Below are 24386 nucleotides of genomic sequence, written 5' to 3'. Positions count from 1 at the left end.
CCTTCTTCAGAGGGCAGTTTTCTAGTAAAGGTAAAGGTTCCCTTGCTCGAAAGCCAGTCGAATCCAACTCTAGGGTTGCGGTGCTCATCTCCGTTTCAAAGCCGAAGAGCCAGCGCTGTCAGAAGACATTTCCGTGGTCATGTGACCGGCCTTGACTAAACACCAAGACGCATGGAACGCTGTTACCTTCCCACCAAAGTGGTACCTATTTATATACTTGCAATTTCTTGCTTTCGAACTGCTAGGTTGGCAGGAGCTGGAACTAGAGACGGGAGCTCACTCCGTCTTGCGGCACCCGGGTCTCAAACTGCTCAACTACTGACCTTCCACAGCCTGCAGTTCAGCGTCTTAACCACTTGAGCCACCGCAGCTCCCTTTTTTTTCTAGTACTCTCTCTTTAATACTTTCTTTTCAGCTCCTTAACTAAGAAATAATACTTTCGTGGTTGTTTAAAGTTTTTAAAAATGCAGAAGTACAAAACTGTGGTTACAGGAAATAAATGAACAAACAAAAATCTTCTCCCCTTTAGCACTTAATTAAAAGCCTGAAAAATAATCTATGCTGCAGTGAAATGTTCATGCCTCCCTTTTGGTTAATCAGCTACTTTTCTCTCATTATTATTAATAAAGAAACTCACTAGTGAAAGGCAAAAGGAAATAGAAAACAGAGATGAGAAGTAGAAACAGGTGGGCAATGCTCATCAACTCCACAGCATCCTAAAGAATCTGTGAAGCAGCACTGTGGCAGTCATGAGCCTTAACCCATCGATGAATACAGTAACTGAGAGCTTAATACATTTTGGCCACCCATGAGCCACTGCAACATAAAGTGAGTACTTCCTACTGAATCAATTTGGAGTTCAGTCATAAATATGACACTAATTCGCTACACATTGTTTTCATTAGCAAAATTGTTAAATATTCTGTTAGAAGAAGCACTGCTTTCATCCATGTGACTAATTTTTACATCAAAATAGATGCTTTCCGTTACACCAGCGTCAACCATTGTAGGGTAGGTGTCAAATATTAAACGCATCCAGTGAAGGTTACATGATTAAAGCTTTGATTCTTCTGTTGATATTATGAAAATTCAAACTGCAGATTTTTACAAGATTCAATCATGTTAGTTAACACAAGTATCTCATCACATGCATATGAAGCATGCTCTATTACTCAATTACATATATGAGCAGGATACTAGGGCCGTCAAGAATATTACTGGTTACTTTAATTTGAAACTGCTAATTGCCTAATAGTATCAGTACATGGCTAATAAATAAGACACCAGCAAGCTTTTCCAAAAGCTGGACTTCATAACCAACAAAGACCACAGCACCACACATATGTTATTCTGAGCAAGTCACTGTACCTTTTCCTTAAAAATACTACTACTTACCAACCTTCACAAAGAGTACAGTCAACACCAGCAACTAGCTTACTTGGAGAAGTGATAGGGGATGGACGTAAATCAAAAAGCAGCCAAGAGAAAGGGGAAATGAGACATCAGAGGAAAAATCCTCCAAAAGAAAGAACAGTTACTGCACATCATTCACAAAGTTGGATCAGTGACTTCCACAAAACAGACTTTGCCACTAGGGAGTAATAGAAGCAGAGAAGCCTGCATGGTAGAGCGGTTAGCATGACCAACCAGGGGTGGGGAAACACAAGATTCAAACCCAAGCTCAGCTATGGAAGCTTTGGGAGACCCTGGGCCAGTTATTCTCTCTCAGCTTAACGTATCTCACAAGAGGGTTGTGTGGATAAAACGGATGAGAGGAGAACTATGTATACTGCCCTGAACTCCCTGAAGTAAAGGTGGAATAAAAATGAGACAGGTAAATAAGGAAAACACGCAGATGTAATTACTCACAGTCCTGTGATGACCTGTGTCGAAATGTAAACCTCAAGTGGCTGCGGTTTACATCTTCAATGGGGATTGCAACCTTCGCAAAACAAACAAAATGTACACACACAGATCACAAAAAAGCTAGTAGCATATAAACTAGCTTGCATATTCACTAGCTTGCCAGCACATACCTACATTAGCCATCTGGCATACAGAGCAGCTTGAGAGAAAGAAAATTTTGCATGGCCTCTAGTCCAAATTACAAGAATCTTCTCTGTCTGGTAAGCAGCAGTAACCTTGACTCACCATGGGCATAAAGCTGTAGGATCAAGCCTGTAAATAGCTACTTACCATCAGACTTCCAAAATATCCTTTAAGATTTTTTTTTCAAATACCACTTATTGCTGTATTATAGGACTATGTTAGCAAGAAGCACTTTTCTTCATGATATATTTACAGATCAGCAAGGTTACTTTTTTAGAGTTTAAAAACAAACACTAGAGTTTAAACACACCATCTAGGATGCAACAGTACCATTTTGAAAAGCAGGAACAACTCTCAGGCAACTCTACAGATTTATTTATTTATTTATTTCGTTAGATTTTTACTCCGCCCTCCTAGCAAAGCCGGCTCAGTTATCATTTTTCTCCTTTTTTCCTATCGTAATTCACATTAACCCAGAATTAAACTGCACATGTTGAATGACACCTCTCAGGGTCTCAGCACGCACCTACAACACCTGCTAAACCTTTGTCAAGGTGGTACCTTGGCTTTGAAAAAGGTTTGGACAGGCCCACTGATCTCCCCTTTCTATGCTGACAGTGCTTTTAATCCATCACTTATTTTTAGCTTTTCGTTTATATTTTTAGTTGTTTAATCTTCTAAACGCCAGTATGGTTTATTAACACTGGAGCTCAGTTTTTATTTTTCACTTTTACTGTTGGTTTGCTTTTTTACTAAAAATTCGTTTTGGCTGTTGCTGCTTCTAAATTGTTTTTAAATTTAGGATTGCTGCAATATGTTGCCACAACTGTCAACTCAACTTAACTGCTCTGTCTCACCAGTCTTTTCATGTCACCTGTTCTGGGTCCAAATTTTTATACTCATCCTCTCAAATATGTCTATTTTTCATATTCCTCCCAAGAATTTCACAATAGTTTCATCTCTATACAAATATTAGATCACCTCACAAGGTCTAACTATACCCACATGCTTATTATTCTGTCATTTTTGGCTTGTACTAAGCAAACACATCGACCTTAATACTTCTGTAGGATAGGTCCTTTCTTTAAAGTCAGAAGAAAATTATAGTCATTGAATGACATAATTATCTTTTTTTGGTATTTTGTGTGTGTATATATACATGGGAGAAATGACATAATTCTTGTCTAAAATCAGATTAACTGACCAACATGCAATTCCAAGTAAGGGAACACTATTAAATATCCAATTCTTACATCTACTTCCTGGACTTGAAGATACCTTTTATTCTTTTTGAATATAAAAGCAGAAAAATACACTGTACGCTTGAGAGTTAAGGCAGCATCATGTGTAACTCTTCATATACGGGTGCCATCAAAAGTTAATGAGCACAACTTTCCCATTTTAGTCTATCACTGTTCATTCTGTTGCCGTGGTGGTGCCACAATTATCTTCCCCACATCTACCCTTCTTTTGCCATGCCCACCTTTAAAGCTCTGACTTTGACCACTTGCCTTTCCAGTACAAACAGTACTAGGTGTCATCATTTCCATTCCACAAATGGCTGTTCACATTCTTAACTTGCCTAATCTTTAAAAAAAAAAACACCCGCCCAGTTTTATGATGCACTGTGCACATATAAAGACAACTTACTAAGGCCAAACCCCTGGACTTCTCTAACCATCTTCATATACTCTCCTTTGTCTAGAAGATCACTCTGCAAAATACTGATGCTGTAACATCTTTCTCACAACTATCAAAATTCCTCTTCATATCCCAAAGCTCTTCAACTACTATACCATCTGGAAATATGCTGTAAAACAGTAGCTTCACCAAATGCATATGCAAGTATATTCACACACAATTTTGTAGTATCACCCTTGCTTCCTTTATTCCTTACCTTTGTCTTTTTACCCTTTCCCAATTTAAAAATTAAACTCCTTTGGGTTCAGAATGTCATTAATATGCATGATAACAGCACGCATTTATAACAATAATAATTAGCATTTACTTTGGCTACTGGGGTTCTGCTTTCATTAACAATGCATGAGAGATCCCAATAATCTAAAAGTGCATTTATATAGTTTATAGCAATATATATTTTTATCCTACATTATGGCCACTTGCTATACTGTTTAGCTTTCTACTGCAGGAGAGATACCAGACGGATGTTGGAATAATTCTTTCAAAGTTGTCTTGACCAGAAGACTGGAAGGTAAATATATTCCACTCAATGTCTTTATCTATGTTGTTCCTTAGCAACCTTCAAAAGCTTTTCTAGCATAGATAGCTTGTTTACTCTGACAGCAATATACCAAGTCTATCAATATGATTTGCTCTCTCCACCCTCCCTCTCTTTAAAAAGAAACACCTTAATGCCAGTCATACCTTCATAGTTTCAAACCAGCGAGGTTGTTTTACTTGGTAATATATCACAGACTTATATTCTGAAAGAGCTTCATCTCCAGCACCTGGGAAGATCACATTCTTTAACAAAAATATAAACAAAGAAAGACATATTGATTAAAACCAATTTCTCAGTTGCCAAAAGCTACTATGGCTGCGATCACATGGAGCATTAGGCACTCTAGAGAGACGGAAGATAGGCGGATTTTACAGGCGCGATCTCACCGCCACATCTGGGAAGCGCTGAGCTCCCATGGCGAACCCGAGGCTTCCCGCCGAAGACGCGCGGTTAAAAACTAGTACCTCGGAGGTACTAGTTTCCGGTAACCGCGGGGCAAGGGCGGGCGTCTGATCGCGTTTCCGGTGGCAGTTCCGGCGCCTGCCCATGCCCCCTCGTATCAAGGTGTGTTTTTTTTTCAACTGTCCATGGGATGCGCACAAGCACTCAACGGGGCATGCGCACACTTTGGTGTCCGGAAAACAAAACACCCGCTTGCCGCGCCGCTACTTTGCCGCGGCGCAGGATTGTGGTGTGCTCGGCACCTCCCCCCTTCCACGGGACCTCCATGGTACATCTGCTGGTGCAAACGCGCGTTATTTTGCCCTGGGGCAAACAACCACGCTTCCCCCCCCGCGATATCCGGCCCATGTGACCGGGGCCTATAATACTTAAGAAAAACCACAAGTTTAAAAGCTTCAGGTATCACAAATTCCAGCCAACAATGGCAACTACTTGCACAACAGTAAATATATTTATCATAAAGAAAAGTGAAATATGTGGATTAAAAAAGGTAAGATTCAGATGGTCAGCACAACAGACAATATTTTGTTGTCTCAGACAACATATAGGAAAAGATTTCCAGTTAACCTGCAAGATGAAAACCTTTCACAGTAAATACCTCCAATCTTTTGCCATCTTCATCATAAACAGATACTGTAACCTCTACATTCTTTGCAGTGGTTTTGCTTCCTTTGTCAAAGTCTCCTTGAACTAATGTAACATAGATATCATTACGGACATCCCCTAGGAAAGAGCATATGATTAAAAATTTCAAATAAACAGGATGTAAATGGAAAAAACTCATATGGATTATACTTTTGATAATAACTATTCTTTGTGGGGGGGATCATTCCACTCCATAATAAAGAATGGATTGTAGGAAAAGACTTGTAAAAAGAATTGCAGAAGTGTATCTTCCCCACCTTGCTTCCTCTATCAGCCCCCTGAACAACCTGAAATCTTCCATGGACGGGGGTGAACCTCATATACAACATGCACCAAAGCAATTGGGGCTGCAGTAAGGAGAAGAAAATCAGGCAAAATTTCCTACTCCTTCCTTTTCCACTAACACCTGCTCTGAAGGAGACAATTTCACCTAATTACCCCTCCCACTGAGGCAGCTCACAATAAGCACTCAATTACATTACTATATACTAGGGTTACCACGTCCTACCTACCTTTCAAGCTCCACCCCGACACAAGGATGTGTCGCCAATGTTGGGGGGTGACACTAGTTTTTGGGCAGAACTCTATGGCTTTTTGCCCTCAAAACCATAGAAGTTGCCCAAAAACTACAGCGTAACACCCCCCCCAACACTAGCAAAACCTGGAAGTGACATCATTGGTCAGGGACATTGCCTGGTGACATCCCTGTTTGGGGGTGGGGCTTCCCCCACCAGCCAGCTGGTCGGTGGCAGATCAAAGCCCTGAAAAGTGGGGGAACCCCCGCTGGGACCTGGAGGCTGGGAACGCTACTATATATCAAGCATATAAAGTACTCAATTACAACTACATCATGTTACCATTATAGATACGTACTAAATAAAAGAGCAATCATAACAGCAGTTAAATTAAAACCAAAACAGGACAAGTAGATGAAGAGGGGTATGCCTGTCTATCTTTCAAGCACAAGCCAGGGACAAATGTCCTAATTAGAGTCTAACAGGTAGTGGGCAAAGAAATATAGGAAAACTTCCATAGATATTAGGTTTACATCTTTCCAGTGAATTCAGATGTACATCTGTGAAGAAACAGACTTTGAGTTTAAGATATCTTACTGTACAAATGACAATATTCAGTTTTGAATATATACACCTTAACACATGCTCATTAGCGCTGCTTAGATTGACCATCATTATTTAGTTTTAAGAAAAGGTATGATGTGCATTCAGTTACGTAAAATTGGATGAGTTTCAGAAACTCACTGATAGCTCCTACTCTGCAAAACTGTCTTCCAGAGGGTATCTGCAGGGTGTCAATTTTACCAACTTTACATAAGCAGTACTGAAGAATACAGCAATTTTATCCTTTTCCCCTGCTCCGCTGCAGTCCTAACTTGAGGTTGTTGTCACCCACCTATCAACCCAAATAATATGTCAGGGAACCTCCCACAATTTGTCTGAATTGTGATTGTGTTTTAATGTTTATTATTGTTTTAAATTGTTTAAATTTTAACTGCAGTTATTGTATTTTTCTATGACGTTACTCACCGTGAGCTATAAATACAAATAAATAAATCAAATTATTACTCCACATGAATTTTGCAGACCCAGGAACAAACTTTTCCGGGCCAGAAAGGACTGATGGGTGGTGAGAGGGAAGGTGGGCATATCAGTTACCATTAGTACCTAGAGTTACCAGCTCCAGGTTGGAAAATACCTAGAGATTTGGGGGGGTGGAGCCTGAGGAGGGGTGGTTGGGGAGTGTTGGGACTTAATAGGATATAAAACCATAGAGTCCACCTTCCAAAGGGGCCATTTTCTCCAGGTGAACTGACCTGTTACCTGGAGATCAGTTCTAATTCCAGGACATCTCCAGCCACCACCTGGAGGTTGTCACCCCTATTAGTATCTTCTACTGATGGACCACAGGATTCAGTTTAGTCATTCCGGCAAAGTGTCAATGCTGTTTGAGTGTGTGTTCTAAGAGAAACCAGCAGTTCTGGAATTCTGGAAATTATAAAATCCTTCTAAATAGTCATGTGGGACTAGTTGGATGCTACTCACCGATTGTTTGGGGCATCTCCCTACCTTTCCTAGGAGAGCCCATTTTCAATTACAAGGATTTCTTGAAATACCATTATTAAAATATAATGGGGATGGTATAAATGCTCTTTAAGAAGGTATTCTGTCATGTACTTTTGCATAGTTCTGCATTAAAGTATTAAATAATAAAGCTAGCATTTCACTTAGTAAATGTTAGCATTTTGTGCACAAATGTTCACACATCTGCATATAATAGAATATAAGGTATGCATTTGATAGCCCATTTGGACATACAAGCAACAAAGGCACTTTTGAAGTTTGCCTTTATTGCTTCAGAGTTTCATTTATATCATATATTAAAAGCCAAAGTAGTCAAAACACACCAGGATTCTGTACTTTGAAACTAAATGAATGAGACATTCTACCATCTGTGCACAGTTAGTCTATCACATTTACAACAGTGCTACTACATTATTAATAAAAGTCTGAAAGTAGATTGAAAGTATCATTTTTAAGCCAAATCTCTCCAAACAACAATTTGGTACCAAAATCTTTGAATTCAATTTATTCTTTTCTTTCAATTACTATTTAAGAAACAGTAACATCTGCAGTACCTCCATTTTTCTGAGAATATCAGAATCTTACCAGGCATAATAATCTCAGGAAAACCCATTTTTCGAGCCACAGCTGTGGATCTATCAACTAGATGAGGAAATTCTTTCCTTATCTGGTGAATATCTCCTGGAAGAAGTTTCAGTGTCACCCATAAACCTGTAATAATAAGTACAAAATGCTGTTTAGGAAACCTTTAGGGGGGAAGCTTCAAGTGCAAATCCACCTCAACAGTTCTTAAATTTGTTTTAATAATAATAAACAGAGAAATGTATAAACAAGGAAACATCTAACCATTACTGCCACCAAACCGTGCAAACTTCATACAAGGAAAACAACTTTAATATTCCAGTTCTAAAACAAATAAAAGGCATTTGTTCAAAAGAAAAAGAGGAATATACGAGTATAGAAAGGCTAATATTTTTTCATGCCAAGGCAAATATATGACTATATGGTTAAGAAATAAGAATCAGGCAAGGAAGGTTACATGCTTTAACTTTAAAGCCATCTAAAGAAAGGCCAGTTTTTGAAGAACCAAGTCTAATAAAAAGACAGTTTGGTAGGAGAGTCTCTAGATTCAATGACATCAGTATCACTGTTGTGGCAGTGGGCCTTACTTTAAGATACAGCTCTTCAGTTAACACCTCCTCAACACTGGCCTACAACTACATCTTTTGCTGAACCTAAGCATCAATACAACATGTGTTACACAAAGGTAGTAGTAAAACAAAGAACCATTTGTCTATATAGCATCCCACAGTCTACATTATTACCTTACCTGATGTTTGAAGGTTAGCCTTTCTCCCAACTAGGAAGCACTTACACACTACTCAGTACTTCTACCCTGCTTCTTTTTAAAAGCTTTGTCCCTCACTTTTGTTTTTCCAAATGCCCAACGTGCCTTTATTCTGCCTTGTGTGCCTACTTTCCAAACCAGTACCAAAGATCAAGTGAGAACACTTTCCTTTACAATTCATTGGTACTTACCTTAAAAAGCGCACATTGACTGCTCCTAGTGTTGTGGAAATTCAAAATGCTCAAGAAACAACAGTAAGCTCCAATACAAAACACAACTACTTTCAACTTTAACAACTGGGGTTTTATATTTCTTCATTTAAGTGGAAGTTATTAAATTAGCTATATTATAGTTCAACGCTCCTTGTTATTTTAAGTCAACATGACATAATGCAGACTTTCAGAACACTGGGTAATGACTGAGTGACTATTTTCTCCCATCGTATGGGCCAATCTGTCATGGATGCTTTGGCAATGGGTAGATCGAGTTTCATTTCAAAGTAGTGAATGAGATGATCCTATGGGATTCATCTACCTTATTAGTTTTGTGGTATATTCACTTTAGCACAAGCTGTGCCAAGTAGCATGCTGAACACGGAGAACTGTTGTTGTTTTTAAGTTTTCAGGCATTTTGACAACTCTGGAAACAAAACAAAAACATTTAAGCCTGCTCTGATTTTTGAAATGCTAACAACAGTGTAAGAAAAAGTTGACAGGTCCCCCCTGGCCTCCGGTGGGGGATCAGAGGGTAGGGTTGCCAGAGGTGGGTTAGGAAACTCCTAGAAATTTGTGGGTAGAGCTTGGGAAGGATATGGACTTCAGTGGGATACACTGCCATAGAGTCCACCCTCCAAAGCATCCATTTTCTCCAGGGAAAGTGATCTCTGTAGTCTGGAGATGAGTTGTAATTCCAGGGGATCCCCAGGTCCCACCTGGAGGCTGGCATCCCTAATGTAAGACAACGGCCTACAACAGGATGACACACATATCCTATGTTAGAAAGTGTTAGAAAGACTTGTGTAAAAAATGGTTAATGCTTCTAATAGGAATGCACATAATGAGGACTGTATCAATATAATAAACATAATCCCAGAAAAGGAAAAGGCCATGATCAAAACCCAATAACCCAGTATAAGACACAACTAGATAAAATGCTATGGGATTTCTGGTGGAACTAAAAGTTACAACTTCCAAGCTATTACAGCATTTCTCATGCTAATAAGATACATGAAGCGAAGTACCTACCCTGACCCTTGTGGTTAACTTCTTTAGCAGCAATCACTTTGTTTATTACAGTCTGAAGGAAATCATTCTCCCCTGCCACCCTGGGTGAAAAACGGGATGATATGTTCAGCTGCTTGTGTCGAATGGCGTTATCCAAGGCTAGCCTGGAGGATGCACATGATGACCAACACCAAAAGGAAACAAAGGTGGGGGACAGAAAACCAGAAGTCACAGTAACAAGGAAATACAAGAGAGTATCATGTAGTTGACAAAGAGTGTTCATTAGACAACAGAAGACAAAGGATAAGAAAGGGAACAACAGAGACAGGAAGATAATCAAATCAAGAAAATGTGAACCTAACAAAGAAAAGTAAAGTAAACCTATGATTCTGAGAGCAAACATGTATCAGATTCTAGTTCCATTTTTACAAGCATGTAGAGCAAAGATGAGAAGTCACATATAAAACAATGAAAGACTCAAATGTAATACATTATCCCCATGGAATGCTAAATAACTTGCTTCTGCTGTTACATGAATTAAGTGATAGTTTAATGAGAGTTAACAGACATGGGTAAGCTACTAGAAACAGAAGTCACTTAGAATGGAGAGGCACACAAAATTCATAAAACATTTTTGGTACCACTGCTGAAGATGAAAATAGAAAAGTAATAAACGAAACACACATTTAGAAAACTGGCACTTAATAAGCCAACTTTACAAAGGCCATGTGATGGGTTGTTTTTATTCACTTGAATGGCAACCAGGAACTAACATAGGAAAACAGAAGCTCCAAGTGGTACACACACAAAAAAATCACAGCATAAAACACATAAGAAATAAATGCCACATATATAGAATGCTTAAGTCAACCCTGGGAATGACACTGCTATTCGTCTTAAGCATACATGTTATTCATTTCTGATGCAGATTGTTTTGTGAACAACATATTAATTTACTATGACAAAGAAAAGGGGAAAAGAAAATCAAGGTTCATACTATTATGCATCCTTTCAAAAGATGTATTTGTATATTTTGCTTTAAATTAGATTTAGTACAACAAATAATTTGTAAACATTCCATTAATAACTCAGAAACATATGCTCCCTATGTTTATTCTCATCTATTGAAATATAAGCTTGTATAATAAACGTATAATGAACACAAAACTTTAACAGTACAGTTCACTGCAGAGTTACTACAATTTAAGCCCATTGATATACGTAGGTTTAAACTGGAGTAACCATGCAGAAGACGACATTTTAAGGGAATTTCCCCACCACCACATACACACAGACTTGTATTGACCCTGAGCCACCATTTTTCATTTCTAACCAGGAGGCTTCTAACAATATTAGACATCTATTTATCCATCCCCTAATTTTTTTAATCAAGGCATGAATTTATTGCAACTAAAGTCATCAGCCATATAAACGCTAAGTCACAAACTAATTATTAATTTAGCAAATAAAAAATAATCTTGTCCATCCCACTCTCTCCACTGTTTAAACCAGGTTTCCATGAATTTTTATTTCATTTGCCTGTTCTTTATTTGCTTTTTTATTTTTATCTAAACAGAATATATTAGCACAAAATGCTGCCTATTTACAAACTAAGCACAGCTGAACGGCTTCAGCATCGCCCACAAGATGCATAATTATTGCCCACATTATAAATTATTTGGAGACCAAGTAAGTGCCCAAAAGCATTCAATTGCAAGTTTACGAAAAACCCCAGAAAAGGAAACACCATCTCTCACACTGTGCCAACAAAATGCTTGATTGCTGCCCTTGACAACTAATTTGAAAGAGCAAACTGCATTTCAATATCCCTTAGCTGATCAGCATTCTGACACTTGTCTTGTAGGCTTTACAGAACTTATGTCCAATAAATAGCTATTTTTCCCATTTCTGTCTCTTATGCAGTACCTGCATCCCAAATCGGAGATTTACATGCACATGGATCTGTTCTGCACATGAAGGTTCCTATTAATTTCAGGGGAAGTGGCCAGATTCTACAAAGGTACAACATAAGTTCCACCCACTGAAATGTGAAGTCCCTCCAAGTGGGGGAGATCTATGAGAACACCAGATCTCCCATTCCCAGCACAAATCACTGGATAGCAGAGTTTCAAACTTAGACTATGACATAGTTAAGTTGTCTGCTGTTCAAAGTTTTAAAAAATCCCACTAACTGCACATAAACTGTGACACATTGCACCACAGTGAGACATGGCACTAAGAGTTACATTCACTTGGAAAACAGGCTGTATACATCTGTGAAACATTCAATATGCCCCCTACCTTAACACTAAATGTTAAAGATAGCTAGAAATTATGCATGGCAGTTTGAAATTGACTCTTATAACTGTATGACTAAATTTTTAACCTAATCAACTAGCTGTAAACTAAACAGAAAATGTCTCTAAAATAAGTGATTTATTCCTAATTTGGTATGGTATTCGAAGTTAGCGTAACATAATTTCCTTCACTTTCTTAGTCTTTCCATTATCAAAACCATCTGAGCTAAATTTTAATCTAGGAAAGTCACAGTCCTTTATAATACATTTCTAAAAGTCACCTCTGACATTTCTTTGTGTATTTCTTTGTACTTACGACTGAAATGGAATGAAATGTTGCTTGTCCTCATCATCTACTTTCCCATTAATTATGTCAGTTACATCCATTACTGAAATCAAAAAGAAACGGCATTAAAGCGATCGACATCTAAAAGAAACTGAGTGACAAAGACGAGTAAAGACATCTTTGTACCTCATGACAGGCATTACGAACTGCTTTGTGGCAAAATATATTCTTATGTTAAAAGATAACCAGATAATTTTTCACATTAGTGAAAAGAGGAGAATCTTCTGAAGCTATAATGGATATGAATGTATGCATTTGTATGTCACCAACTGGAATATGTTACAATTGATCACAGTGGAATAAATGCACAATCTCACAGAAGATACTGCAAGACTAAAGAACATAACATCTATTAGAAAAAAATGCCCAAGATCTCTTTTCTGAAATATTTAAGAGTATTCAGTTATAGGCACACAGTGAATATGCATGCAATATCTTCAGAAAGGTATTTCAATATCCAGCTCAATGCTTGAAACAGTCTTTATGTAGAGTGCTGAATTCAACAAGGCTACTCATCCTACATCAGACATGGGATAATATAGCCAGTACACACTATGACCTTGAAAAGGGATAGATTCTGTCAGTTAGGATAGCCAGGGTATCTGCATGACAGTATATAATAACTCCAGGGCTGTAACTCAAGCCCAAACCTTAAGACCAAAAAGCATTAGCCAAAAGAGAGAATCGACATATCACTATGAACATGCCAAACCAAGAATGTGCCAGTCTTGCAGTGATATCCAAGGAGGATGGCTGGGTGGTTAATGAGAATGTTCTTCCTATGAATGTTGCCAGTATCCAAGGCACGGAAAGCCATCCAGTCTCATCAAATCAGTGCCATGTTGACACTGGCACCATTCTCACTATACTTAATTTCAGAACCCATGACTTCCTAACTGCTTCTAGAACCTGAATGATCAAAACAGACTCCACTCTACTCCCTACCTGAGGTCAGGTAAGAAAGCAACACTGGATCCTTACATTCCAAGGCAATCCATTTTACAAAGAGAGGTTTGACATGGCAATATAACAGGATTCACACCAAGACTTCATTTGAGGGCAGTTACCTCCTGTACAGCCCAAGCAATACTTGATACGTTTGAGGGCAGTTACCTCACTCCTGTACAGCCCAAGCAATACTTGATAATTGATCTTGCCAATAGGATAGCTGAACGAGTGCTGAACCCATTTACAAAACCAGACATCACATGGATTTCAAGTATCTATCCCAAGTAGTTACCCTTGAGAAGTGCTATATTTTTTCAGATTCATCTATATCACATCAGATTTCAGTCCTACCACCTAATAAATGCTGCCTGCTATTCTGGCAAGCTACTAAGCCAATTTTATTTCTTTATTTCGACTTTTCAACCACTCTCCCCTGGTAAACCAGGCTCATGTGGGTTTACCAATATAGCTTATTGTGGGTCTACCTTTCAAGGCTATAATTACTGACAGGGAAAACAATAAGAAGTCATTCTGTAGACTATTTAGATTATCAGACCTACAAAAGTTTCCCTACAGCAAACACGTAAAGTGCAACAGAAATATTTAAAAACGTAAATATGTGAAGTCAGTAGTTCTTCAGCACTGAGCAGCTGCTCTAATGTGCAGCTCATTTGGACAGTCTACTTAAAGAGAACGGATTACCTGCTACACCAAAAGGTCGCCTTAGGCCAGAGGTTAGTTTTCTTGTGTTGTTGTCTCTCAGTTCCATTCTGCCTACTCGTACGATCTGACAAACAAAACTGATTTTCTCTCTTTTTAGGTCTTTGCTGCCAAGGTCCTAGAAGTATAAAGTTTTCATAATTTACTTTACAAATCACATTCATATTCCCCTTGAGAGTATGAAAAGAAGATTACTGTTTGTCATACTGTTTGCCATTCAGTTTCCTCAGATGCTACCCTCTGAACATTCAAGTTGATACTTACATGGAAATGCTATAAATGGCATTACAGAATCATAAACCAGTTTAAAAATCTATTTCCTGAACAAGTGTCAAAAAGCATTCCAAAGTGAAAGGGGTGTGTGTGTGTGTGTGTTGTTTTTTTAAGAGATCAGAAGCATAAAACAGTCAGATTTTCATAACCGGGGAAAGCACTTAAGAGTCAAACTAAAGTCACATGAAATTTTATAAGACAGAATCCAGCATTATATTGCCTTTAGGTCCCATCTTGTCAACCGGTCTCCTTCAGTCAAGAAATCCTGAAGGAAAAGCAAATGAACCTGCATAGAGTTGGGAAAGGAGACAATCCACATACACCATCTTTCCTGTAAACAACCCAGGTACCTTACTAAACATTAAAGAAACTGCAAATACAGAAAGAAAACTTACTGTGAAAACTGCTCGAAGATTGTGTAACCTGTCTATGTCTTTTGGTAGCCCAGAACTTGACCACCTGACCAGATAGTTTTCACTATAAAACAGAAAACAATTTGTTTAAGTCTAAGTTTAAGTTTCAGCAATGCATTGCAAACCACTTTACATTACATTACAAGTAATCTTTGAACAGGTAAACTGGATTTTGTTCAGTAAAGTAGTTGTTGACAACAGTATCTTTTATGTATGTATGTATGTATGTATGTATGTATGTATGTATGTATGTATGTATGTGTGTACATGTATTATACACAGCAGCAGCAAGTAGACAGATTAGGGTTTTTTAGCACAGGGGAATCTAAGGTGTACTGTATTATATTCCAGATCACAATGCAACCAGGCATAATAGTCGACTTTTCAAAATTTAAACCTGTCTTGAAAACCTATCCTAGCAGCCACCATATCCCAGTAAACTGACAGTAATTTACAATTATTTCAGCTGGCCAACAGCTACCAGAAAAGAATGAATGAATAAAACACACACATTAACATTTACCACCAGAAGGGATATTCAGTCCATATGGTGGAAATCAGGTGATTGTATTTGTAAAAATGTTTGGCAAGCAGATGGAAGGAATGACAGTCAAGCAACGTGTGTTTAATAGTTAAGGAGCATAGCAAGACACATACATCAGCAGGGACTGTCTCCTTTTCCACGTGTGCTAAGGTATATAGATTCCATAATATTCAGTTCTCAGCTAAGCAAGGTCAATTTCCTTCCTGCACTTCCTAAGGGATGTAATTTGACTATAATAAAAATGCTGGCTTGAGCTTAAGAACTTCATTGTTCTGGCAATTCCACATATACTGCAACATCAATTAGACAAAATGGGGACAAAAGCTTATCCTCTTGGCAGCAGCCTTTAATTCTAACATGCCCAAGAATACACATACACACACACACACACAAAAACAAACATGACAAGCAAGATCAGAAGGAACCTCTAACTGAGAAAAGATGACAGAAAGCAACTGGTATGAGCTGAAGGACCAAGCAACAGTAGGAAATTCCAGAACAGGAGTTTACTTCCTTCTAATATTTAATTGGGCTGCTGAAGAACTGTACTGTGAGAGACACTCTGTGGGATTTTTGGGTTTTTTTTTAATTTATATTTATATTCCGCCCTCCCCGCCATTTGGCAGGCTCTGGGAGAGTTTGGGGGATTTCTTCCATGCACAACCAGAAAGGATTTGAAATATGTCACAGAGCCGGTTGAGATCATCTTCGCAAGTGCCGCTAACTAAGGTGGGTGGTAACCAGAGGCAGGGCTTTTCCATTGATGGCACCTTGCCTTTGGAATGCCCTCCCCCTTGTGACTACTGTACTCTCCTTTAGGTACCAAGCTAAAACATTGTTCATTATCTACACTTTTAACTAAACAGTTCCCTCTTTTTAGATATTTTATAGTCTGTTCCTAGCCCAAGGGCTGTTTTATCAATGTAAATTTAGACTGCTCTGTTTTACATAGTGCTATGCCTTGGATTACTTTTATTAGCTCTTGTTATTGACATAATTTCTTTATGTTTTTACTGGAATTACTTGTGTTTACTGAGCTTAGTTTTGTTTTATTGTTGTGAGTTGCCTCAAGGAGTATGGAATAAATACAAATTTTAAATCATTCATTTTTTAAACTTCATGAGCTTTCAATAAAGTTATAATAACTATAATCAACCAACAAAAATAAACAAATTATCAGCTTTACATTAAACATTAAAAGCTTAAAACTTAGACTACAACCATGATGTGGTGCAGCAAATTTTGGAAAGTTTAAAAATATTACCATAACCTCAATAATGGTAGGAACATTTATACAATTGCCATATGAAAACAGAACACTACTCTTTTGTGCTTGTTGATTCTTCTGCTGTCTAAGAAAATTCACTCTCTCTTTTTTTTTTTAGAAATCTATAGAATATGCTGAGATGTTGACTATTTTCCACTGAGGGTTTTTTATTGGTTTTCCATATTGGATAGGATAGTAAACATAACAACATCTAACTGAGGGCTAAAAATCATTCATATCTTTAAGAGACTTTAATATTAATCATCTTTTATATTAATCACCATTCTTCTTACTTTAAAGAGGGGAACCAGAGAGATCTTGCTTGTCTTGTGGTTCAGTACCACTTTGCATTGGCATCAGAACAAAGTTTGAGTCCGGTGGCACCATCAAGACCAACAAAGTTTTATTGCTTTTGTGTGCAAGCACACTTCTTCAGATATGGGCATCAGTAGCTTTTGTGAGCCCGTAAACTTAATGAAGTAATGACGATTTAGTATTAGCAGAACAGTCAAGATTAAAGACAGGAAACTGATATAAGAAGGGAAGGCTTAAATATTAAACTAAGAAATATGTACAAACCTCAGAAAAGTATTTATTTGAAGGGGGGGTCTCTCTTGCACAGAGCATATATATGGGAATGAGAGGAGATGGATACTCAAAGTGCATTATAAACCCTCAAATCTTTATACCACATTTTTGAGATCTTCACAAACTGGGCTACCAAGAACAAGTAACTCTCTCCCCCAATGCCCCACCACAACATTTGTTTTAAAGAAAGTTTTAAAATGTATATATTCATATGAATAGTCCTGGGCCCTCTGTATTACACAGGTTCTATATTTAACAATAAACCAAAACAAAATCCATAAAAGTACTGCACATTACAGAAGAGAGGCTGGAAACAGCTCATCTCTTGTTTCAGTTCATCCTTGTTGTGATAAGGTGGAGGCCATCCATGTTGTGATAAGGTGGAGGCCATCTTAGCTGCTCCAACCCTTCACCACCTGCATTCTCACTTAACAAGTCAGGCAAACACAGTTCCTCCCCCTCAGCAGCCTTCACTGGGAACATATGGCTGGCCGTTTCTTGAAACAACTTCAAATGGTTGACGTGAACAATTTGAGTCATTTTATGTGGGCCCATTTCCGGGATCAAGTAATGATCCTTCTCCGATTTTCGTAACATACAATACCTTCAACTTGGCTACATGATCTGGTTTCAAGACTAGGACTTTATCCTTAACAGCCAGACTCCTCAGCTTAACATGCTGATCATAATAGTCCTTCTGTTGGACTTGGGCAAGCTTAAGGAACTCCCCAGCCACTGTCTTGACCTGCTCCAATGTCTGTTCTAGCTTTGCAAGATATTCTGTGGCACTAGAGGGGCATTCTGACATCTTGCTCCCCTCCCAAGATGCTTTTAGTAGTTGCAGGACAACAGTAATCCTTCTTCCAAAAATTAACTCATTATTGGAGTGCCATCCCAGGCTGGCTGTAGGAGCATCCCTGACGGCAAACACTAGATAAGGGAGTGCCCCGTCCCAATATCCCAGGTGCTCCCGGACACCAATGGCTCTTCGTTTATTTTAGAGGAGTTTTCAGGGAATCCCGATCTCCACTGGACCTCTTGAAGTGAGGTGTGGTGCAAGGGACTTGATTCGGGGGGAGCCACTTATGGTACGAGTGGGTGGATGCTCTGGATTATCCCAGAAGCAAGCAACGATGGTATTATAGAACAAGTATGAATCTCTAGGCTAGAGAAGTATATTGAAAAGTGTTAATTAAAGATATAAATAAGATTGGCTTAAGGATCCCAGGAGGCTGTAGAACTGGGGAAGAATATATAGGGAATATATGTAGGTTTAGAAAACCCTTTTAAAAGACAGAGTATTACCAAAATGTGAAATAATGTAATGTGATAGTTATGTTATAGAATTTAGAATATATAGAAAAAGAAAGTATGTGATTATGAAGCTGGGGAATGGTATAAATTTAGTTAATAGTTAAATATATATATTTTAGAAGACTATTATAGAATGTTCACACAATGTAGTAATAGAAGGAAATATGTTTTGTTAATTAATAAACTTGTAAAACTCTAGATGTGTGCATTTTAAGAGCCATAATGATAGAACGGGTTAGATAAAATATTGGCTTATTACATATAGATTTGCAAAAATGTTGGGCGTTGGGAATTTGGTAATTAGATACTAATGTTACTGTATGAGGTTTTTTTAAGAGATATGATGTTGTTGATACTCTCATGTATGTTTTGTTTGTTTGGTTGTCTGTTTGTTAAAAATAATAAACAATTATTATAATTTTTATCCAAGTTGAATGCCACCCTGCTTCTACTTTGTATACCTTTAAACCACTTTACATGAAACAGCGGGGGGGGGGGGGTTGATCAATAGAACATTCCTAAGCACCTGATCTAGAGAGGATTCCATGGCATAAGATACTCCCCTCTACCTGTTTAAGGTCTTGTTCTCTGGGTCCTATGCAGACATTCTGGAATGCCCCAGTTTAGTCCCAGAGTAGAATATAATCACTTAAACAAGTACAAGGAGGATTCAGAGCACTTCCCCATATCAGCAAACATGAATGGTAATTAGCCAAAAAGGAAGCTGCATTTGAAATACTGACAGCACAGGGTGGGATAAAAGGAAGAAGTACAATATTTGTGCATCAAATATTCTTCCATTTGGAAGCTGCTAAGAGAAAATCCACAAATGTATCCAAAATTAGGCTGCACTTTTCCTTCCATTGCCTATTACCAATGGAAACAGATGTGGTTCTCACTTGGACAGAAAGGAGTAGGGGATGCAGAAGGCAGAACCTCTGGATGAGGGTGGAAATAGGACAATAATACAGAAAGGAAATCAGTCATCCACTCACTGAACTGTTCTCTAAAACCCAGAGATACCCTGCCCAGAGCTATTTTTGGGCAGGAACGCACAGGAACGGAGTTCCGGTTGGCTCCCAAGTTGGCCACGCCCAGCAGGAACTCATTAGCATAATAGGCCACACCCAACAGCAGAAACTCATTAGGATTGACTACAATTAGGGGTGTGTGGCCTAACATGCAAAAAGCCCTGGGTTTTGACAACAAACAAGGTAAATAGAATAAGAAGCAAAAGGTAGGTGTGGCTGGATGACCACACTTCTGGTGACATGGGGGTGTGGCCTACTATGCAAATGAGCTGTGCTGTCAGGGTGTGGCCTAATATGCTAATGAATTCCTGCTTTTGGGTATGGCCTATTATGCTAATGAGTTCCTGCTGGGCTTTTTCTACAAAAAAAGCCCTGACCCTGCCCAACACACACATACACAAAGTAAAACTGAGCATAATTTTTAAAAAGAAGAGAAAACTAAAGTATAATTACCAAATAAACCGGATTGACTTTCTCTGACCTTCACTCTCATGCTATTCATAATATTATCACTTCATATACTCATACATACATAGTTTATATAGTTTATCTAGCTCCTGTGACCAAAGGTCTTAAGCTTAATTAAAACCAAAATTATAAATAGCATAATATCAAAAATAACTTCACATACTCAATGAGTGAAAAGATTCACTCTTCTCACACATCAAAAGCTTCCTCAACAAAATAATTCTAGGACCACTATGATGGCCAGAAAGCACTACAGATTTTAAAACACTGTGTTGAAAGCCATATATCTGACTTCATAAATATTTTGCAATTGCTTCAGCAAAGCAATACTAAAATGCAATTTTTACAGAAAACAAAAAGGGAAGCAAGCTGTTTTGTAAAGTCCACAGGGCATTTACCAAAGGCATAACAAAGAAATGATTATGTCTACAGATATTGAATCTGAAACTGCCATTTTTGTTTTGTTATGGGGAAGACAAAATACCCAACCACACAAACAAAAAATTGCATTCTTTTATGGCACATATTTTACCCTGACCACACTCAGTTCACTTTCCAGCTCTATGGAGAATGTTTCAACCATTTAATTAGTTCATCAAAACAAGAATACAGTACAAGATGTTCTATAATGTCTCAACATAGAGCATCTGGAGGTTATTCAGAATACCTTTTACCACTTCCTTAGCCAGATGGCAGAATAAAGTAGCCAACAGATAATACCAACAACATCTGGCTAATTGTGTGAGGTAAACCAGCCCATATCTGGGCTATAAAATGTCCTAGCACATAAAGGCATCAGAGGAAGTTTTTTCATAACCATTTCTGTTGACAAAGAATGTAAAGAAAATAACTGTTTAAAGACCACATATGGCTGACTCCCCAGGAGGCAGTACGCCATGTGACCCAATGGCATTTAAAGATGCAAAAATGTTGCTGCAGAATTGCTGTTCTCCCATGAGTGGGATACTTGCAAAGATCATAACATAACTATTTAACACAGTAGTTTTCAAACTCTCAGCCCTGAGGGAACTCTCTTCCCCTTGACTTACCTGTTGAGGAACTTCTGCACCCCTGCCATAGGATCCAAACAAGTTGTAGAGGATCCTGAAGATGTTTTAAAATGCTCAATTCTTGCAAGGCACCAACCAAGGCCTGCTGAAACTCACTGAATTGTTACACTCCCTGCAGTCCCATGCTCCTGTGAACTACAATGAAAAATTCCATGGGGCCAAGAGGTGGGCCTTCCTACTATGGATCCCTGCAAGTGTCCTGCGAAAGTTAATGTTCTATAGAGCCCAGCTTGAAAACTAGTGGCAAATTACAAAGTTTCTAATTTTGAATATGAAGAAAACAAATGATTTTCTATTAAGTGACCAGAAGCAAAACATGAAGTTATTCTGGAAAAGCTGTAGGTACCTGAGTCTTCAGATGCTTTTGAGAAATCTGTCAAACCCACTTTGTCCAAACACAGATATACTTCAGAGACTACCCGTAAATTCATGTTGCAATTTCGAAAATAACCAATTTGTGGCAGCTAAATAATCTTTAGCACAAAGTTCCAAAAATCAGCAACAGTAGTGAGTTTTGTGATTCACACGTTAACAACCAATTAGCCACTTTTATATACAAAGCTTTTCAAATGACATCTTGATATGTTACCTTTTCAGAGTTTTGCAAGATTATAGACATGTAAATTGTGAACTCCAGTTTGTTCATGATGTGAAAGTCTTTATTCTCAGACTTGCTCACTCCCATCCCCACACACAGAACCAAAACTGAAGACTTCCCAAGTTATGAAGCCTTCAAGTTTAACTACAATTTGTTGCGACATCCAAACGCAAGCACTTCAATAGGCTGGATTTTGATTTCAGCCCACACAGTGACAACTATACTATGGTTTAATTCTGATTTAGAGTCTAAAGCATATTTTTCTTCAGAGTAATTCCCACTGGAATCAGTGGGATTTACACACAAGTTGGTGAGCACTGAACTGCACCTGAACTTGCCAACTATGAGGACAGTCCTTCTCCTTCAACCCAAGGCTCAATTCTATAAGCTAAAAGAGAATGCTTTGCCAGGCAGCCTTTGCTGAAACAAACAAGGAATTCCCCTTCGTAGTTGGAGTGTCCATATCTGCATCAGTCATAGCAGATATAAAGGGATTTACTGCTGAAGCAGCAAAAGTAGAGACCAGTCGAACACAAAAGTCTGCCACATTTCTCATGAACATGCTTTGTTGTGTTATCAGAGAAAAGAAACAAGATATACCCTGTTTACCCAAAAATAAGACCTACCCCAAAAATAAGCCCTAGCAGGATTTCTATGCATTTGTGGTATAAGCCCTAGTGTGTCTTCTAGAGAAAAAATAAATATAAGACAGTGTCTTATTTTCGGGAAAACACGGTATTAGAAAAAAAGCACTTTCCTTTCTGGCATAACCAAGTCATGGTCAGGTAGGAAGAATGCCTGCTCCTCCCTGCTTTTGTGGTACTTCTCAACAGCAAGGTAAAGCAAACTGGCAAAAATGGTCTATTATTATGTCATAGAGAATAACAGGCAACCTAGGCAGACTGACTTTGGAGTGTATGGATGTGGCAACCTACTTCCACCCCATCTAAAAAGGTACATGTGACTTCACACTAAACTTCAGATTCTCACAATGTTAGAAATGAGCTTCTATGAGGATAGTGGTTACATCCAGGGCTCTAGTCGGGGGGAAGATATATTAGAAAAAAAGCACTTTCCTTTCTGGCATAACCAAGTCATGGTCAGGTAGGAAGAATGCCTGCTCCTCCCTGCTTTTGTGGTACTTCTCAACAGCAAGGTAAAACAAACTGGCAAAAATGTTCTATTATTATGCCATCTGAATAACAGGTAACCTAGGCAGACTGACTTTGGAGTGTTTGGATGTGGCAACCTACTTCTAAAAGGGTCATCTAAAAGGGTACATGTGACTTCACACTAAACTTCAGATTCTCACAATCTTAGAAATGAGCTTCTATAAGGATAGTGATTACATCTATACAACAGTGAGCTTATCCTTACTGTATTTAATCACCATTGCATAATTCCACTGAAGCGCTGTAAGTACCATTACTTATATATTTGTAGCAGCAGTGTGGTGCAGTCATGAAATGAAGCCTGCATGCATAAAATATACACAGAAAGTGTAGTTTTGACATTATTTTTACATTATATGTGTAGTTGGGATTTTAAGTAAGGTGATAAATATATTTTTACAAGTGGGGACCCACAAGAAACTTGCGGAGAGGGGGCATTCCCCCACCTTTGCTTCCCTCTACCTCCACCTTTCCTTTTCTTTCTCTCCCTAAGCCAATCCCCCTTTCCTTTTTCCTTCCAACCCTCCACCAAGGCAATCCCTCATTCTTTGTCTTTGTCTCTTTGTCTTTTCCCAAGCAAATCCCCCTTCTTTCTCTCCCCCCAAGTCAATACCCCCATCTTTTTTCTCCCCCCCAAGCCAATCCCCCCTTCTCTCTCCCTCCCTTTTTTTGCCTACCTCTGAGCTCGGCAGTGATGGCAGTGCCTGGGAATTTTGGGTGGGAATTTAAATCCTCCAATGTATTTTTTTAAAGTTTTCAGATTTTTCTGCAAACCTAGGGGGTCATCTAATTTGCAGAAAAACTTGTTTGGGGTCAGTATCTCCCAAACAAACATATACATACATACAAGAAGGGGGACCCGCGATACTCACAGGGGGGGTATTCCCCACGGGACCCCTCCGGGACCGCCAAGGCTTCTCCCCGCCCTCGCCACCCACAACTGCAACAAACCCTGTGCAGCTCCAAGCCACCAGGTTTCTCTCCCCTCCGTCACTGCTGCCACTACCAATGACAGCAGTGACAATGGCCGCAGCTCCTAGCTGCAGGGCCTACCAGGCTTCTCCCCCCATAGCAGCAATGGCCACGGCTCCTAGCTGCCATCCCAAAGATTCTCCACCCGCCTCCACCGCCAGCACCATTGGGGGTGATCCCTGCGCAGCTCTGCCACAGATCCCAGAGATAAGTGCGTTCTTTGCATATGTGCAGGGAATGCTCTTTTACTTTGGGGGGGATTTAAGTATCCCCCATATAGTTTTTTAAACTTTTCAG

At 38.8% G+C, this 24386-nt stretch overlaps 1 protein-coding gene across 1 annotated transcript in view; it reads right to left on the bottom strand.

Annotated features, from left to right (window-relative positions):
- Nucleotides 1-15130, bottom strand: part of LOC107106401 (dedicator of cytokinesis protein 1-like) — a 69482-nt gene extending 54352 nt beyond the window's left edge. The window contains exons 1-8 of the mRNA XM_015406533.1: nt 15048-15130; nt 14362-14497; nt 12682-12754; nt 10090-10169; nt 8083-8208; nt 5352-5476; nt 4435-4533; nt 1870-1942 (exon numbers count right to left, since the gene is read on the bottom strand). Of these exons, the coding sequence (XP_015262019.1) occupies nt 1870-1942; nt 4435-4533; nt 5352-5476; nt 8083-8208; nt 10090-10169; nt 12682-12754; nt 14362-14428 (643 nt within the window). The 5' untranslated portion in view covers nt 14429-14497; nt 15048-15130. The remainder of the gene's footprint in view (nt 1-1869; nt 1943-4434; nt 4534-5351; nt 5477-8082; nt 8209-10089; nt 10170-12681; nt 12755-14361; nt 14498-15047) is intronic.
- Between the last annotated feature and the right edge of the window lie 9256 nt (nt 15131-24386).

Source organism: Gekko japonicus, unplaced genomic scaffold (genome assembly GCF_001447785.1).
Source record: "Gekko japonicus isolate JY-2015 unplaced genomic scaffold, Gekko_japonicus_V1.1 scaffold23, whole genome shotgun sequence".
Taxonomy (NCBI): domain Eukaryota; kingdom Metazoa; phylum Chordata; class Lepidosauria; order Squamata; family Gekkonidae; genus Gekko; species Gekko japonicus.
This window is presented reverse-complemented; position numbering and strand designations above follow the sequence as displayed.